Source organism: Megalobrama amblycephala, linkage group LG18, assembly GCF_018812025.1.
Source record: "Megalobrama amblycephala isolate DHTTF-2021 linkage group LG18, ASM1881202v1, whole genome shotgun sequence".
Lineage (NCBI taxonomy): Eukaryota > Metazoa > Chordata > Actinopteri > Cypriniformes > Xenocyprididae > Megalobrama > Megalobrama amblycephala.
The window spans coordinates 26,364,368-26,383,398 of NC_063061.1; the positions used below are offsets into that span (position 1 = coordinate 26,364,368).

Consider the following 19,031-nt stretch of genomic DNA (forward strand, 5'->3'; position numbering starts at 1 on the left):
ACGTAACATCTCCGTTCCCTCCTTCAAGGAATGAGGGTTACATACATAACCAAGAAGTTTTTCAGAAAAGTTTTGGTCATATTGATAATTTATAGGTTTGTTAAACAGAATTGTACATAGAATGTTTAGTTTAAGTTATGAAAGAATAAATGTTTTAAAAATGTTGCTACAATGTTGTAACACGCATTGCCAAACAAATTTTTTTTTTTCAATGAATTTATACCCCTAAAGTGGCGACGTATCCTGGGGGATACAAACATTTACAGACAGATTATGAAAAATGTAAAAATTAAATTAATAAAATTTCAACATAAACGTAATAAGCTAACACTTAACAACTTTTAAAACATGTAAGTCCCCTCCAAATATTGTAAATATGTGAAATATATCAACTTTTATCTGAAGGTGAATAGATTTGAAACTACAGGTGGTCATGTTGTTTTTAAATGCTGCTCATGAGCTAAACAAAGAATGTATGAACAAAGTCACCGGATCTAAATATTCACAACAAACACCTTTTCAACATGAAACCAAGAAATTAGACCTACACTTTCCGAATCTCCCCACAGCCTCTCAAATGTTTGTATCCCCCAGGATACATCGCCCATTTTAGGGTTAAAGAGTGTTTAGATATTTTATTGGTAAATAAGGCATAGATGACTAGGAATAGTAATTTTCCAGTGCTATATCAAAATAATAATATTTATATCCATCAACCCGTCTGACGTCCCTCTAGAGAAACTCCAGACAGAGCAGTGGACCAATGGAGAGATAAGTGATGCTCACAGCAAAGATCATGCCAAAGCCAAAGAACGAAAGAGCAGCAAATCCAAAAATCCCAAGGTTGTATCAGAAGTGGCTTCGGTTCCAAATGAGGAGGACAAATCTGATTTGACCCACCTTGAACAGGACAGCTTGAGGTGGGAAGGAGCTCTGGAAGACCCCATTGCAGAGGCCCAGCGGTTGGAGGTCTACAGAGCCAATCGCCGTAAACGTTACATGGCATCAAGACAGGCTTTTCTACAGAACAATCACACCGGAATGTGCATAGACTCTAACAGCTCAAAACTAAATACACAAAGCAAGCCTGGAGTTTTAGCATGAAGAACTTTGTCTTTTTATCAGTCTACTATCATGTGCAGAGTCTTTGAGGTATTAGGTTTTGTGGGTGTTTTTGGTGTTATTAGTAACATAGCTGTAGTGAGAATGTTCTTTAGGCCTGAATGCAATAATTTCTATGGATACTCTCAGGCCTACTGTTATAAAATGCATTATATTGTGCCTATACATTGATCCCTGTTTTTTTTACCATTTCAGTTCTGCATCCTATAAGCTGTTCAGTTCATGCAGTCAGCCCTCTACTGAATCATTTTACAATATATTAAAATAGAAAAGAGTTATTTTTGGTGAGCATAAGAGACTTCAATAACATTAAAGCATCTTACCTTTAATATATTCTCACATTCTTGTATCAAACAAATCACTATCATTAATGAAAGTAACAAAGTCCAAACCAGAAAAACATAATCATTTATTGCTTTTTAAGGGTTACAGATGTTTATGAGCATGACAAATGTGCTGTATTTTTTTTTGTAAAAAAACAAGACCATGAATGCGTAACAGTGACTAAAACTGCCCAACCAGTGCAAATGATGCACTTGTTTTGCAGCACATTGTAATGTTTCTTCTGATATAAATAACCTTGTGTGTGACTGTCTTCTGACTATTATAATGGTGACTCATTTGTACATTCAAACAATTCATTCCTTACTATGCTGTATTTAAAACGGTGATGATAACATTATAAACTACAACTGTAAAATATGGTTGCCATCCTGTGTTCACATCTTGTAGTGGCTAAGGAAACTGGACCTCTTAAAGGGCTCCTTTATTTGTATGTCATGAATAATGCATTAGTACTGCAACATGCTTCCTGATAGAAAAACTGGACCAACATGGAAGTCATAACAATAAAAGCAATATTGTACTTATCAGCAATATCAGTCTGTACAGAATGACAAAATGTCAAGTAAAGCTCTCACCTTTCTATTGTGCATTTTGTGGATCACTGCTCCCCCTCAGTAATAGCAATAAAAATGTGTGTGTGTGTGTGTGTGTGTGTGTGTGTGTGTGTGTGTGTGTGTGTGTGTACCTGGTATTCCCTATGTTATATGGACCAAATGTCCCCATAAGGATAATGATACCAGTAAATTTTGACCTTATGGGGACATTTTTTGGTCCCTATGAGGGAAAACAGCTTATGAATATAATTTTGAAAATCTAAAAATGCAGAAAGTTTTCTGTGATGGGTAGGTTTAGGGGTAAGGTTAGTGTAGGGGGATAGAATATACATTTGTACAGTATAAAAATCATTACATCTATCGGAGGTCCCCATAAAACATGGAAGCCAGTGTGTGTGTTTATATAAAAACTACAGGCAGTCCACCTAACTAATTGTTTATGGAAAATGTTATTGTTAAATTTTCACCATCTAGTGTACTTTATAAAGGGATTTTAGCTTCTTTAGGTCTCAGCCCTATTTCATGGCCCACATATCACCTCCAGATTTGGACTGTCGTATATGACCCATATATCTCTGCACAAAATCTTGCTGATAAGAACAGAAGTGAATTATGACGATTTGGGAAAGAAAACTGGGTTGCATGGCAGAAGAGAGAGAATAAGAGGCAATTTAAGAGAGCAACTCAGCATTTCTTTTGTAATATGCCCTTTTGTAACATGTTTGTCCAGTTCTATTATATATGCTCCCCCTTTTGTGACCACCATCACATTCAGCATCCATGGCTCTGTGTTCATCTAATCCTCCTAAGCACTATGATTGGATGCACTGAGTGATTGTCTATTTTTCCACTACCCATGCTCCATTTCACAGCTTGAAGACCAACTACGCCACCTAGATTCATCAAGCACCCAGTATGCCAGAGTGACTGTACTTAATAATTGATTAATTACTCTACTTTTCCTTTTAAACATTGAGTAAATACTACACAAACCTGATACTATTTACAAAAAACATCTTTCATAAGCTCATTCCCAAAAGTTATCTTAATAAATAATTATGATTAGGATAAATATATGATTGAAGCATTGTATTCATATCCCATATTGAAAAAAATAATGCATCTGAACCTGAGCTAACCGGCAAACTCTCAAATTTTCTTTGGAAGCTCAGAGAACTGCAGCAAGAACAGAATAAAAGCTTCTTTTCTTCTCTTATTCGCACATGGGTAGTGGGTCTCATCTCTGAATATTCGTGTTAAAATGGCAAACTCTCTGTGAGCTGTGTAGAAAGCTTTTTAAGAGACATACTGTAATGTGCTGGCCTTTATAAATGTTACAAAAACATCTTCTGTGTAAAGGCATGATTGGATGGGATGGACTGTGGACAGAATGGCTGAATTCTGATCATTCGGAGTTCAAACTGCTGTCAGTGGACACATGGGCTCCAGCTTCAGCCAGCTAAGGTCATCTGACCTGTAATAGAAAGAAAACCTCAGTAAAAAAACATTAAAAGGGGACTCAGTAGAATTTCAAATACACTGTTTGGATACCCCCTTAATGGTGGCAGCCATTTGAGATCACATGACAAGCTTTTTCCTTCTCACTGTCTGCGTCCAAAATCGCATACTCTCTGAGAAGGTACTTCTTTTGAATAAGTAATTACTTTGCGACTGTTAAAAAAGTATGTTCTTTGAACGTGCTAACAAAAGCTGCCCAGCTAACAAAAATGATTTGCTAATGTTCCCATTAAGTTATGAAAACGTTATTTCTGAATGTTCTCTCAACGTTCAGAACGTCCAGTTTTTATAATGTTTTAATAACATTTTTTCTTGGTTAAGGAAACACTGCATTTTCTCATTTTGCAAACATTATGGGGATGTTACTTTTGAGTGTTCTCTGTACAAGTTATTCCCATTCTTCTGAAACAAGTAGTAATTTTTTTTAAAAAAAAGTTAGACAAACATCAAACTAAAATTAAACATCAAACTAAAAAAACATTCCATGAACTACAATAAATTATGTTTTTGTGCTAACGGTTTGAGAACATTATTAAAGACCAGATAACTTTGGACAAAGGTTCTATTAACATTACTGGAATAATGTTTGTTCATAACTTTGAGAGAATCAGATGCCAGAACTATAGCCAAAGTACTGAGAATGTTCCTTGTTAGCTGGATAGTATGACGAGAATATTTTTGGAGCGCCAAAAAAAACAAAATAACTTATTTAGTGATGGCCGATTTTACTAAATAAGTCGTTATTTTGTTTTTTGGCGCTCCAAAAATATTCTCGGCGCTTTATAATATTAATATTGAACCACTGTACTCACATGAACCGATTTAAATATGTTTTTAATACCTTTATGGATCTTGAGAGAGGAAGTGTCATTGCTCCCTATGGAGGCCTCACGGAGCCATCAGATTTCAACTAAAATATCTTAATTTGTGTTCCGAAGATTAATGAAGGTCTTACGGGTGTAGAACGGCATGAGGGTGAGTAATAAATGACAGAATTTTCATTTTTGGGTGAACTAACCCTTTAACAATGTTTGCTGCATGCCAAAAAAAAAAAAGAAAAGAAAAAAAAAAAGATTTTTGAAAAGCCATAAGTGGAGAAAAATTCTTTTTCGTACAATGAGTTTAAAAAAACAGCAGGGGCTAACTGAAGGATATCTGTATTTTCAGATATAACTGAATTTGAGTTCTCACTCACTCTGCTTCTGCCTTTGTAATCACTCTTCCTTCTGCCAACCTTTCTGCCACCACAGAGACAGCCGGTTCAACATTCAATCCTGCTGCAGCTACCACCTCATCATCCCTGTAGTTAAAAGTACAGAGCCAATATTTCACACTTTAAAGAGAAAACATCTAAGGAAGTCACAAACCTACAGCTTCTTACTTGAGGTAAAGTGCCAAAAACTTCATGTTCTCAAATTTCCCTTTCAGCACAATCTTGGTGTATCCCTCCCCATACCCTGTGCATAATGAAGAATAAGGACATAATTATGTACAAATACACTCCTATTTTTTTATTTTACAATCCTTAAAGCATGTTGGGCATGTAAGTACAAGGCTGTACCCGTGTAACGAATGGTTCTCCCCAGCAGGACGGTCCAATAGAATGGCACTGTGTTTAGCTTCACCTCCCTGCGCAACATGCTGAAGGCTGCGATCTTTCCTAATAAGGCAAATGTTATCAAATGTTATTAAAACAACATTTATTTTCATGCTTGTAATTAAAGACTAGTGATGCACCAAAATATTTTTTTACTGAAACTAAGTTTTCATTCACAGGTGATAAACCAGTTGTAGAAAAGTTCTTTACCTGTTATAGCTTATCCAGTAAAAATGTGTCATTGAACTGTTTTGGTCCATGAATTTCTATCAATGAACCAAAATATTCTGCCAAAGCACAATTTTTCAGTTTCAGCCTAAATAGTTTTGTGGTGCATAACGTTTTGGCCTGTGCATCACTATTAAAGTCATTTAGTTCATGTCTGTTAGCTTTAAGGTGTCTGCATGTTGATGTACTTCTAAAAGTTGACAAAATGACCAGATATACACATCTAAAATGTTTGATTACCATGAGCCTGCGCTATCTGCCAGTGGCCGATGGTCACTCTCTGGCCTTTTGCCATTTTGAGAGGAAAGTAGGACAGATCTCCTGCACAGTAGATGTCTGTTATGTTGGTCCTCATGTACTAGACAGACAGGAACACGACTGAAGAGTTTGGAAGTGTCAGGTGATTGTTTAAACTCAAGTAAATTGGTCATAAACGCTTACCTCATCCACAATGACATAGTTTTTCGAGTCCATCCTTATTGGACTCCCTTTCAAAAACTCTGAATTGGGATTGACACCTTGTATGGAAATAATTAGGGAGACGAGAACACAAAATAGTTTTTTCAATTATTTAAACTGAAATAGCACTTTGTTCTCAGTTCGACTGTACATACCAATTCCAACAATTAACAGATCTGCTTCTATTGTGATACCACTCTTCAGTTTCACTGCCTTAACCTGTGAAAAAACATTCAAGTCATAATGAACTGGATGAAAAAGCTGATAACACATTATTGTATGTCCCTGTTGCATGTACTTACTAAAGTAATAACAGTAAATTATGCTTAATTACAAGCAAACAGCAAACCATAAGTACATGTTGTTAATTAATATTACTCAGTACTTATTTGTAGAGTTACACTGTAACAAGGACTCCTTAAAATAAAGTAAATCAAAAGTGGCCACAGTGCAGTTAAATAGGGGTTCAAGCACGTAGCGCTGAAACCCTATTGTAATTGTTACATTTTCCAAGGATCAAAAGTCTCCCATAAAAGTGATCAGGCAGACCAAACTGTAAGTCGTAGAGACTTAAAACTTTGAGGGCTTGTAGTACTCACACCGCCTACAACGTCACCAAGGCTCACCACGATCGGCCTGATGTGGCCGCTATAGCGGTCAAAAGTACAAAATGGCTCATAACTCCTGAACTGTTAGGCCTAGGCTCAAGTGTCTTATGTCGTTGGAATCCTTGGCTCAAGGCAGACACAATGCACATAAATCATCATCACCCAATTTTCGGGTATTTTGGATTTTTTGAAAACTATGCGAACTATTCCTAGGTTTCTCACCCGATCGGAACCAAACCAGTGCAGAAAGATTCACTGGAGTCTGAATATCAAAAGTTTTATTCAAAATTTTTTATTCACAGTTTTATAAGGAGTGCCAAAATGTTTGAAGTGGGCGGGGCCACTTTTATTAAAATGGCTAAAACTCCTGAAAAGAATGAAATATTTTCACCAAACTCGGAACACCTGTCTATGGGCTCAATCTTTGGGCTCAAAAATAGCGCCCATCTATGTAATAACCTGTCTATGGGCTCAAAAATAGCGCCGATTGGCCAATAGGTGGTGCTATAACAGGACAAAAACTTGAAAATGGCTATAACTACTTCACCGTTAGTCTGATTGACTTAAACATTGGCGTGCAGTGTCTTCGTCCAAGGGGCCATGACTGTCTAAGAGAACATTGACGCATCTCGAAAAACATGTCCGCCATCGGCCACTGTAGTTTGAGCAGCTATCAGGCAAGGTTAACAGTATATCCGGATGATCTTCAAAAAGCTGAGGCCTAATGCAAGTATCGTACAATATACTAAATTGGTGCTAGTTAGTTAAAGTTCTGAACCTCCTTTGATTCCTTACAAAGGAGCTTTGTAAGGAATACTGATGATTCTTTCCTGTTTTTTTGGCTTCTCCATAGTTCCATTTCCTGTCCTACTTCCGGTTAAACTCTATCTTTGCTCATTTTACCTATGTATGTGTGACTTGTGTATGTATGTGTTAGTTATTTTAGTTATGTGTTCTTGATTTAGTTAATAAAACTTGTGCACAATACATATTTGGTTCTGACTCACTGTCTGCTAATAAACTGCCTCTTAAATGATTTAGATTTTGCTACCAGCTCTAAGTGCTGTTAAATGCTAAGAAAGAATTATTTTTCTATGGCCATGAAAAATACCCTTCTCTTAGAATTAATTAATAATCAATACTGAGTGTTCACAGAATGAAACTGATTGATTATTTGTAATTTTAATGTAGCTACATCAAGTTAATCTGATTAACTGATTCAAATATTCATAATTATTCATAATAAGTTATGAATAATTATTAATATTTCTCCTTTGAGCTAATATCACTACACCTTCTAGGTCAATAGTTATCAAAAAAATGTTGAACTTTGTCCTTTGGATAGCTATAGCAGGGTAGTTTGAGAAACAGGCAAAGCCAAGTCCACCCAAAAGCCAATCGTTCCTAAACAAAAACTCAGAACTTCGCATTATTACGTGTCTACATGCAGCACATGACTCTAAAGAAGCATGCATACTTTTATGGAGATCTACCCATAGGTGTGGCTATAACTGTTAAAAAGGTGTAAAAATGCTGTATTTCTATGGCAAATCTCATGAAATGGCTGAAAGTGGCCCTCTTTTTTTTTGTTGCCTGATTTGCGTACAACTTCACAAAATCAGGCGTGCACATGCATCATGTGATTCTAAAGAAGCATGGAAGCTTTTATGGACATCGGGCCATTGGTGGTGCTTTAACTGTTATAAAGGTGAAAATTATCCTAAGCGAAATCACATTAAAAATGACCGAAAAATGGTCTGCTCTACTTAGAACTTCACGAAATGAGGTGAGGATGTGCGCCATATGTTTCTAAAGAAGCATGTAAACTTTTACAGAGATTGGGCCATAAGTAGAGCTGTTAAAATTTAAAAGGTTAAAAAAAAAACACTACACTTCCATGATAAATGACCTGAAAATGCAAAAAGCTGTCTTTTTCCTGTCTGATGTACATGTTTGCAGGCTTGATAAAGATTTTGTGACCTGTAGCTCAAGCATCAAGTGCTGAGACCCAATAGTTTTTTATTTATAGGCCTTTTTTAGGCCCATTTTATAAGGGGTTCAAGCATGTAGTGCTGAAACCCTATTGTAATTGTTAAATTTCCAAGGATCAGCATTCTCCCCTAAAAGTGATAGGGCAGACTAAACCGTAAGTCATAGGGACAAGAAACTTTGAGGGCTGGTAGCACTCACACTGCCTACAACGTCACCAAGGCTCGCCACTTTCGGCCTGATGGGGGGGGGGGCACTACAGTGGTCAAAAGTACAAAATGGCTCATACCTCCTCAACTGTTAGGCCTAGGCTGAAGTGTCTTATATCGTTGGAATCCATGGCTCAAGGCGGACAAGATGCAAACTCATTTTAGGTTTTTTGCCCAATCGGAACCGAACCAGTGCAGAAAGATTCACTGGAGTCAAAATAAGAAAAGTTATCAAAAAATTTTAAATTCTTATTCACATTCGCTAAGGATCGCTGTCTATGGGCTCAATCACAGTAAAAAAAAAAAAAATTGCGGCGATTGGCCACTAGGTGGCACTACAACACACAAAAAAACAACATGAAAACAGCTATAACTACGCAACTGTTAGTCCAATTGACTTGAAAATTGGCATGTAGTGTCTTGGTCCAAGGAGCCATGATTGTCTTTAAGGACATTGGCGTATCTCAAAAAACATGGCCGCCATCGGCCAATGATTTTGAGCACCTATTAGACAAGGTTAACGGAGGCGAAACTCAGAGTTTCGAACATTGAAACGAAACTCGATGGGCAAGTTCGACTCATGGTCCTAGAGGTCTGTTAAATAGTTTTAAAAACCATATATTTCCTATGGTAAAGTGTCTGTATTGACTGTGAATGGTCTTTTCCTTTTTAATTTAAGTGGTTACATGCTTGATAAATAAAACTTAAAATCTTTTTGCACAAGTGCTTAAAGGCCTTAAAGTGCTTGAGCCCCAATAAGTGCTGATTGCAGCTATATTTGTTCTTGATAATCTATTTCAGTTAGTTAACTTCAAATGGAATGGACTTACAGTATGCGTTGTTTTTTGAAAAACAAATGACTTAGAACAAGTTGACCATACCCTGTTATTTTCACCTTGAACCTCTGCGACAGCGTCATTCATGTAAAACGTCACCCCTCTCTCTTCCAGCATCTTAAAGAACAAGCAAAACAGAATAAGAGTATCATCATAAATCAGATAAAACACATATTTGTATGACTTAGATGGGTGTATTGGCCCTTATCACATACCATCATGGTGACCTTTCCTATTTCACGGCCCAAAGTCCTCTGATAAGGGAGTTCACTGCTTCCAATGATTGTGATACTACTGGCCATATCTATCATGTAGGCCGCCACTTCCATGCCTTCAATGCCGCACACAATAGATCAGTTATTTTAGAAAAATAACAAGCATGTTGAAAGAATAATTCACATAATATTTTGTCATCACCCTTATGTTGTTACAAACCTACATGACTTTCATTCATCTATGGAACACAAAGGAGATATTCTGAAAATGGTCATGCTGCTGTTTTCTATACATTGAAACCAGACAGTGACCAGGGGGTGTCCATATCAAAATGCAAAAAAAAAAAAAAAAGCATCATAAAAGTGGTCCATATTAATAGCCATATGATAGCTTTGTGTGAGAAATAGACTTTCACAAACAATTTCACAAATTTGAAAAAAAAAAAAAAAAAAAAAAAAAATCTTCAGTGCCCATGTTTAAATGTTATATACACACTGCTGTTCAAAAGCATGTGGTTGGAAAGATGTTTTTAAAAAAAATTAGATAATGCTCACCAAGGCTGCATTTATTTTATTAAAAATATAGTAACAACTATGGTGGCCAAGAGAGCTCAATATGCTGCAAATGAAGAAAACACATGCAAATAGAAAAAACACCAGCAAATAAAGAAAACATCTTCATCAGTTTGACAACAGTTTGTCTATTTGTAAGTGTTGTGGACTTTTGCAGCGCATTTGTCTATTTGTATGAGTTGTGGACTTTTGCAGCGCATGTGTTGTCAAACTGATGAAGATGTTTTCTTTATTTGCTGGTGTTTTTTCAATTCACGTGTGTTTTCTTCATTTGCAGCGTGTTGAGCTCTCTTGGCCACCGTAAACAACAGTTAGATTGTGAAATAATATATACAATATATATACAATTTAAAATAACTGATTTCTACTTTAATTTACTTTAAAATTAAATGTATTGCTGTGATTTTAAAGCTGAAATTTCAGTAGCTGTTACTCCAGTCTTCAGGAATCACTTTAATATGTTGTATTGGTGCTCAAAAACATTTTTATTATCTATCTATCTATCTATCTATCTATCTATCTATCTATCTATCTATCTATCTATCTATCTATCTATCTATCTATCTATCTATCTATCTATCTATCTATCTATCTATCTATCTATCTGTCTGTCTGTCTTTCTGTCTTTCTGTCTATCTATCTATCTATCTATCTATCTGTCTGTCTGTCAATCTATCAATCAATCAGTCTTTCTGTCTATCTATCTATCTATCTATCTATCTATCTATCTATCTATCTATCTATCTGTCTGTCTGTCTGTCTGTCTATTTATCAATCTATCTATCAATCAGTATTTCTGTCTTTCTATCTATCTATCTATCTATCTATCTATCTATCTATCTATCTATCTATCTATCTATCTATCTGTCTGTCTGTCTGTCTGTCTATATGTCTTCAACGATTCTTCTTTATGATACATCCACAAGTCAACTGATAAAATTAGACATACGGATGTGATAGGGAGAGTGTGTGTACCAACGAAGGAAGTGCCCACGACGACTGTCCTGCAGCCCATACAGGCATAGTGGATGCTCCTGGCATCCTCTGGTGTTTCCAGCATCAGCACATTTTCCAGGCCTGCACCAGGGCAGTCTAGGGATTTTGCTCTGAAGAACAAAGATCAAGCAGAGTGTAAGTTATGCGTGGACAAATGTTGACTAAATTATAAAAAATAATACTGTATCTAGACATCCTTTAAAAAGTAGTTAAATAATACTCTATATAAATAATTTGTAATCAGATACTTACCTGCATCCTGTTGCAATAAGGATTTGGTCATAGCACTGGGTTAAGCCATCATCAAATGTCACTGTTTTCTTGTTTGTATCTATCGATAAAGCCTGCACAAAGAACAACTCTGAGATTGTCATGTCTCTTTTGGTATAAATGAGAAAGTACTCAAGATTCACTCTCACCTCTTTTTTCAGCCAGACCTCAATATCATATTTGTGGTAAAAGTCCATTCTTCTCATTAAGAGACTTTCGCTCTCAGCATTCATTACCTAAATTGAGATTCGGTTAAACTTTAATAATAAAACAATGAAAAAAAAATTCCTGTGATGGCAAAACTGAACTTTCAGCATCATTACTCCAGTCTTCAGTGTCACATGATCCTTCAGAAATCATTCTAATATGCTGATTTTCTGCTCAGGAAACATTTCTTATTATTATTAACATTGAAAACGGTTGTTCTGCTACATCTGTGGAAACTTTGATATATTTCTTATTTAATACTGAACATTTGACGTAACCTACAGAAAAAAAATTCCCAACTACTAATGCACAGCATTTCTAGAATAGACAAACCGTTATTTCCACAAGCGTTTCCACCTGTAAATGCAAACATAGTCTTTGTTGCAAACAGTGCTGGGTAGATTACTTACAAATTGTAGTCAGTTACTGATTCCAAATTACATGACAAAAACTGTAGTTAGTAATGTAATCCATTACATTACACATTTAAGGTAATATAATCTGATTACTTTTAGATTACTTTTGACCTAACACATTTATCATATTGATTTGAATAGGATAATCTTGTACCATATTGAGAAAGCAATAAGAGAAACGGAAGAGAAAGACTGGAAGATCTTCTGACTGTATATAAGCAGTAGACTTTTATAGAAAGGAACATTTAAAAGAAAAAAAAGAATCAATCAATTATGAATAATTTACTTCCATTGTGAGAATAACATGTAATCATGTAATCAATAAAAAAGTAACTAAATTAATTTTTGGAATCTGCTTACTTAATCCAGATTACATGTAATCAGTTACTACCCAGCACTGGTTAAAGTGTTAAGATCATTTTAACATTGTTTTCTGCAAAAATCATTTTAGCATCAGTTTTCTAAGATCTTGTGCCTCACCTTGCTGAGTCTGGTTTTGTCATAAGGAAGGAGGCCATCTCTAGATACCATAATAATCCTGCCGCCATAGTTTTCTTGCCGTAGTGTCTCCGCACACATCAAAGAGGCTGCGCCTGTGCTCAACAATACACACCATGCAGCATCCACCAACATTAAACAGATAGTTCACCCAAAAATGAAAATTATCCCATGATTTACTCACCCTCAAGCCATCCTAGGTGTATCTTCTTTCAGACGAACACAATCAGAGATATACAGTAGTATACAGAGATATAGGAGCTTGAGTTTGTTGTCCAGCCCTATTTGTTTGAACCATGAGAGGCGTCAGTAGCCAACATTTGAAGTGGATCAAAACCTTTCATCAAAGTTGTCCTAAAACCCTCTTCTTCAGACAACTTAGTTCTTAGGACATCTTTGATGAACCTTTTTGATCCACTTCAAATGTTGGCTACTGACGCCTCTCATGGTTTAAACAAATAGGGCTGGACAACAAACTCAAGCTCCTCTTCTCTTATATCGAAATCCTCCGACATTTCTCTTTTCTCTACAAAATTATTGTTTTAGACTTCTAGTTTGTGACCGGCGTTTTGTTTTGCTCTATCATCTGTGCTTCCGCGTTTGACATTATGTCATGCGTCAGGTCAGAGGTTACTCTTCTGCCACAAATCGATGCGTACAGCTGTTGCCGGAAGCCAGTTATTATAGTTAATAAAGTTTTAAATATGGATAATTTTCTTACAAAAACCTATCGCTTCACTTTAGGAGGCCTTTATTAACCCCCTGGATCTGTATGGATTACTTTTATGATGGATGGATGCATTTTTTGCTTCAAAATGTGGCCCCCCTTCACAACCATTATAAAGCTTGGAGGAGCAAAGATATTTTTAAATAAAATCTCTGATTGTGTTCGTCTGAAAGAAGATATACTTTCATGTCATATACACCTAAGATGGCTTGAGGGTGAGTAAATAATTTTCATTTTTGGGTGAACTAACCCTTTAAAATTGTCACACCAAATAAAGGGAATCTGTATCAGATATTTTTCTCTCACCTCCTCCTAGGAGCATCACAGTATGTAACACCCCTTGATCTCTGGCTCCCATCCATTTTATACGTTTAGGCTGACCCTGAATCTGCACAGAGAGTTTTTTTTTTCTTTTTTAACATTTTACTGTCAGAACTGTCCTGATTTTGGTTTCATACATTTTATATAAAAGATAAAATGTCTATATGAAGGTACTTTACCCTTTTCTTAACAGACACATAAACTTTGTTGTTTTCGACTTTCACCTGTCAATAAAAAATCAGATTAAATCATTTAAAAAAAAAAATCCAAAATATTAAAAGTTTGGATTTTCTAAATGTTTTTGAAAGTCTTTTATGCTCACCAAACAAAATTTGATAAATTTTGGCATTTATTTGATAAAAAATACAGTAAAAAAAACCATTGTGAAATATTTTTAAATTGTAAAATATTTTTACAATTTTAAAGAACTATTTTCTATTTAAATATATTTTAAAATGTAATTCATTCCAGTGATGGCAAAGCTGAATTTTCAGCATCTTTACTCAAGTCTTCAGTTTCACATGATCCTTCAGAAATCATTCTAATATGCTGCTTAGTTATGATCAATTAGTATTGGTGCTCCATTAATAATAATTATAATTTTTGATCAATTTAAAGCATCCTTGTTGAATACTGTTTTTTTTTCTTTCTTTTTTTTTTTTAAATATTACCCCAAACTTTTGAGTAGTAGTGTATCACAGATTCCACAAAAATATTAAGCAGCACAAACATTGATAATAATAAGAAATATTTTTGACCAAGCAGTTCAGCATGTTAGGGTGATTTTTGAAGGATCATGTGACACTGAAGCCTGCTGAAAATTCAGCTTTGCATCACAGGAATAAATTACATTTTAAAAGATATTAAAATAGAAAAGTTATTTTAAATTGTAAAAATATTTCACAGTATTACAGCTTTAAATTCAGCCTTGGTGAGCATAAGGGACTTTTGTGTTAATGAATCTAGTGCCTTGTGGCAGGGCAGACAGTCAATTCCAGGATACTCCTCCAAGTCACCGGTCTTCACATTGAAACAGGAACCATGCCAGGGACAGCGGACCCTGTGACCTGATAGCACTCCTGCAGAGGAACCGGAAACACCCACTGTATTAACTTCTCTTTGTTCTTTTCTCCCATATTATTTATCTATAATGACAGAAGTCAGTTGCACCAAACTCGATTTATATTGACAAAACTGATTTGTAATGCACTACCTTTGCTCAGTGGAGCACCATAATGTGTGCATTGGTTACTGATGGCACTGTACACCCCATCACAGCGTACCAGCAAAACATTGTGGTCACCAACCTCAACCTCCATCATTCTAGATCACAAGAACAACACAATCAGAAATATTGGATTTTACACAGTGAGTGTGCTTCAAACAAAAAAACATATGACATTTATGAAAACAAACTTGATGCAAGCTGTAGTAATCCAAATAAATAAATATACAAATACATAAAAGTAAAAAAATTTCTAATTTGACTTTTGAATGTTGCTCAGGATGATTTTTCTCTGTTTTCACTGATGAAAGATTCAAATCTTTCATAAATAAATATGTATATTATAAATATAAAATACACATGAACATGACAGGCATTTATATGGCACCTACTCTCCATCTCTGAGTTCTGACTCATCACATACGACATCTGTCACCTCTTCCTCTGGATCCAAACCAGCCACTAATCCTATAACCGTTATAACCACGATAAAATAATAAATGATAATGATCAACATAGCAAGAACAATGCCATGGAGCAAAGCATAATATCACAATGATTTCAACACCATATTATGAATAAGATTATGAAACAGCAAGGTCACACTATCAGTGTGAACATTAAGAATATTAACCTGGTCAAACTCATGCTCAAAAAATAAATAAATAAAATAAAATATGATTGGATGCTTACCTGATTGTTTCTCAGACATCACAGATTGTTCAGTAAGACTTTCTCCAGTATTTTTATTTTTTTTTTAAAACTATCCTTTCTGTCGACAGCTGTCATACAATCAAACTCTCGGGACGGCTGTCATGACCATAATGATCGGTTCACAAGTCCCTAATCCAGGAGACCAGACCTGTCCTTTAGACATTTCATCATTCGGCTGCTTAAACTCACTCATGAAGTTGGTTGCTCCAAAAGAAGAGGCCAGATTTAGAGTTTTGGGGGCGGAAAAAGGAAATTGAGTTTCCTAAAGCATAAAGTGTTTCAAAAGGATTGCATAGAGTTGTATACAGGGTATTTAGTTGTAGAAGAGCAATGCCATTTGTTGTGGCATAACAACAGAAGAGAGAACGGCTGAGCAAGCAGCACACAACAATAGACACGTGCATAGGGCAAAGTGCGTGACTCTGCACCTCTCTCTGAAACACTGACCCTCCTGTTCATATGCTCCTTTCAAGATACAACTGATATAAGTAGAGTTTACATAGACATAGAAAATTTTACTATAATAAATAGGCTATTACCCTATTCTATACTTTACTATCAAGTAAACATTATTCACGGGTAGTAAATCAACATCATGGATCAAAGTTAATTCACTGTTGAATTTGGCAAATCAAACATTTTTATTGTAACTTCAGTCTTACTTTTTGTACAGATCTTGTCAAATTTTTTGACAACAAATTGATTTATGAGCATTTTGTCTTTTTATAATTATTTAGCATTAAATGTGGAAACTGACATTATTTCTGATATACTGATAGTGAATACAGTGAAATTCTTCATTCTTCCCCCAAATGCTTAGCAGATAGGAGACAAAAGACAATGATAGAAGAGAAATAGAAGCAAAACATATAGTTGTCACTGAATATAAAACAGAAAATAAATTAGCTGGATCAGTTTTTTGATCAAAATAAACTCAGGTACAAACATCTCAGATACTAAGGAAAGAATAAACAGAGCAACCACAGTAATAAAGACAAAATCAGACAAAGACTGAACCAAGAACAGGGCTACTGCATAAATACACCAGGACACACTGGGGCTGTGTCCGAAATCAACCCCCTTTGAGGGAACAGCCATTTGTAGTGGTGTCCGAAACCATAGTGGATGTTATCAAGTGCACTCATTCAATCCCATAATATACCATAATAACGAGTGTACAACCGATGTATGCTCAATAGCTAGAGAATACCCATAATGCACTGTGAGAGTCACACGCCAAATGAATTCCTGCATTTGATCAGAAGATGGCCCATGCAGCTGAATCACCTTCCAGTGCACTCAGTGTCTGATGCTGCATTCATACCACCGCGTAATTACTGTAATCTTGAGATGACAACACATAATGTTATATTCGGAGCTGTTCACATCCTCGGACTGGGAATTATGAGTTTCTATGGCACCACTATCAACACCTAAATGAATCTACAGCAGTCAGGTGGTACAGCGGCCATGTGGTACATGTGGGAGCTTTCAGAAACCACCTAGCTTACAAACTGTAATTATGATCTCTATGAGGACGTGAACGCTTTTTACGAGCCAGAATCTCGTAGTTACAGTAATTACGACATGGTGTAAACGCACCTTTCATTCACTCCTTCAAGTGAACTATATTAATGTAGGGAATAGTAAATGGGTATGGGGGCAATTTCGGACACAACCTGGGACTAAACAAGACAATTAACAAGACACAGGTGGAACACATGAACTTATTCCACAAGAGCATGAACAAAGAAAACAGAAAACTGAACTGAGAACAGTGCAAAACTAACTCAAAGTCCAACTCAAATAAAACACTAACACAGATCAGACGTGACAATAATCTAGCTAAAAATATAACATCGGACACATTCTGGTCATTCTGTCACTGTCTTCAAAATGCCATAGGCTCTCACAGAAGATTTTAAATTGTTAAAACATATACAGATAAAAAAGCAAATATTAAATAAAAAATACAAAATATTAAAGTGCTTCCACACACAAACTTTCTGAGCCTTGTTGGCAAACTGGGATAATTTTATATCTTATTTCAAAGTTGGATACCTAGTTCTACATAACATAACATCAAATCTTTGTTTATACATTTATATGAATTATTTTTTAATAACTGAAGCAAGTTAGTTATTGTTAGCAAGTCTTCATTTTTTTTTAAAAATCGCCAAAAATAATAATTTATTGCACGTATAAAGCATCAAATGTAGATAAGGACTTTTTTCTATTTTTTTTCTGGAACATTTATCAACAAACTATTATGTTTCAAATTCTTGGTTCTGTTCTTAATTCTGCTAAATGTTTCATTGTTAAATAATAAACAAGTAGACTAAAGTTTGATTAAACCTTGTATTTTAAATGTAATTATGCAGAAAGGGCAAGGTAGAGTAATAACTTCTTTAAATGAATTTGTTTGAGATTGAATTAATGCTATAATTTCTGCTATAAATTACAGACATGGCATTAGAGGACTAATTCTCATTTTCCTCAGTTATGTTGCTTTATTTCCAGATTAAATCAAATGCTTGTTCTGACGTAGGCCTACTAGAGCACGTACGCACATGCACACTCTTCAAAAACTGTGCTTTAGATCTCTTGACAAACTAAAATACAAAAATGACATTTGTATGTACAAACCCGATTCCAAAAAAGTTGGGACACTGTACAAATTGTGAATAAAAAAAGGAATGCAATAATTTATTAAACTTATATTTTATTCACAATAGAATATAGATAACATATCGAATGTTGAAAGTGAGACATTTTGAAATGTCATGCCAAATATTGGCTCATTTTGGATTTCAAGAGAGCTACACATTCCAAAAAAGTTGGGACAGGTAGCAATAAGAGGCCGGAAAAGTTAAATGTTCATATAAGGAACAACTGGAGAAACAATTTGCAACTTATTAGGTCAACTGGCAACATGATTGGGTATAAAAAGAGCCTCTCAGAGTGGCAGTGTCTCTCAGAAGTCAAGATGGGCAGAGGATCACCAATTCCCCCAATGCTGCGGCGAAAAATAGTGGAGCAATATCAGAAAGGAGTTTCTCAGAGAAAAATTGCAAAGAGTTTGAAGTTATCATCATCTACAGTGCATAATATCATCCAAAGATTCAGAGAATCTGGAACAATCTCTGTGCATAAGGGTCAAGGCCAGAAAACCATACTGGATGCCAGTGATCTTCGGGCCCTTAGACGGCACTGCATCACATACAGGAATGCTACTGTAATGGAAATCACAACATGGGCTCAGGAATACTTCCAGAAAACATTGTCGGTGAACACAATCCACCGTGCCATTTGCCATTGCCGGCTAAAACTGTATAGGTCAAAAAAGAAGCCATATCTAAACATGATCCAGAAGCGCATGCATTTTCTCTGGGCCAAGGCTCATT

The 19,031-nt window shown here is 35.6% G+C and overlaps 2 protein-coding genes across 2 annotated transcripts in view; one reads left to right on the plus strand and one right to left on the minus strand.

The window, feature by feature from the left end:
- The window catches only part of lg18h17orf97 (linkage group 18 C17orf97 homolog), a 15,665-nt gene extending 14,077 nt beyond the window's left edge, over positions 1-1,588 (plus strand). The window contains exon 2 of the mRNA XM_048166057.1: positions 737-1,588. Within this exon, the coding sequence (XP_048022014.1) occupies positions 737-1,104 (368 nt within the window). The 3' untranslated portion in view covers positions 1,105-1,588. The remainder of the gene's footprint in view (positions 1-736) is intronic.
- On the minus strand, positions 1,515-17,805 carry aifm5 (apoptosis inducing factor mitochondria associated 5). Its single transcript, XM_048166058.1, has 19 exons — positions 15,607-17,805; positions 15,306-15,381; positions 14,902-15,011; positions 14,658-14,767; positions 13,868-13,912; positions 13,674-13,755; positions 12,623-12,735; positions 11,669-11,755; positions 11,502-11,593; positions 11,229-11,359; positions 9,681-9,796; positions 9,511-9,582; positions 5,979-6,042; positions 5,806-5,882; positions 5,605-5,722; positions 5,101-5,199; positions 4,921-4,996; positions 4,735-4,839; positions 1,515-3,495 (listed from the first exon to the last, which is right to left on the minus strand). The coding sequence occupies exons 1-19, from the start codon at positions 15,623-15,625 to the stop codon at positions 3,438-3,440; spliced, it is 1,650 nt and encodes a 549-aa protein (XP_048022015.1). The 5' UTR covers positions 15,626-17,805; the 3' UTR covers positions 1,515-3,437.
- Positions 17,806-19,031: the final 1,226 nt, after the last annotated feature.

What these genes read in the sequence shown, in the direction of transcription:
- aifm5 (XM_048166058.1), bottom strand. An exon ending in ATGTGTCTGTTAAGAAAAGG is followed by an intron (nt 13,756 to 13,867) that starts GTAAAGTACCTT and finishes CTCTCTGTGCAG; the next exon opens with ATTCAGGGTCAGCCTAAACG. An exon ending in TCTGTTAATTGTTGGAATTG is followed by an intron (nt 5,883 to 5,978) that starts GTATGTACAGTC and finishes TTTCCATACAAG; the next exon opens with GTGTCAATCCCAATTCAGAG.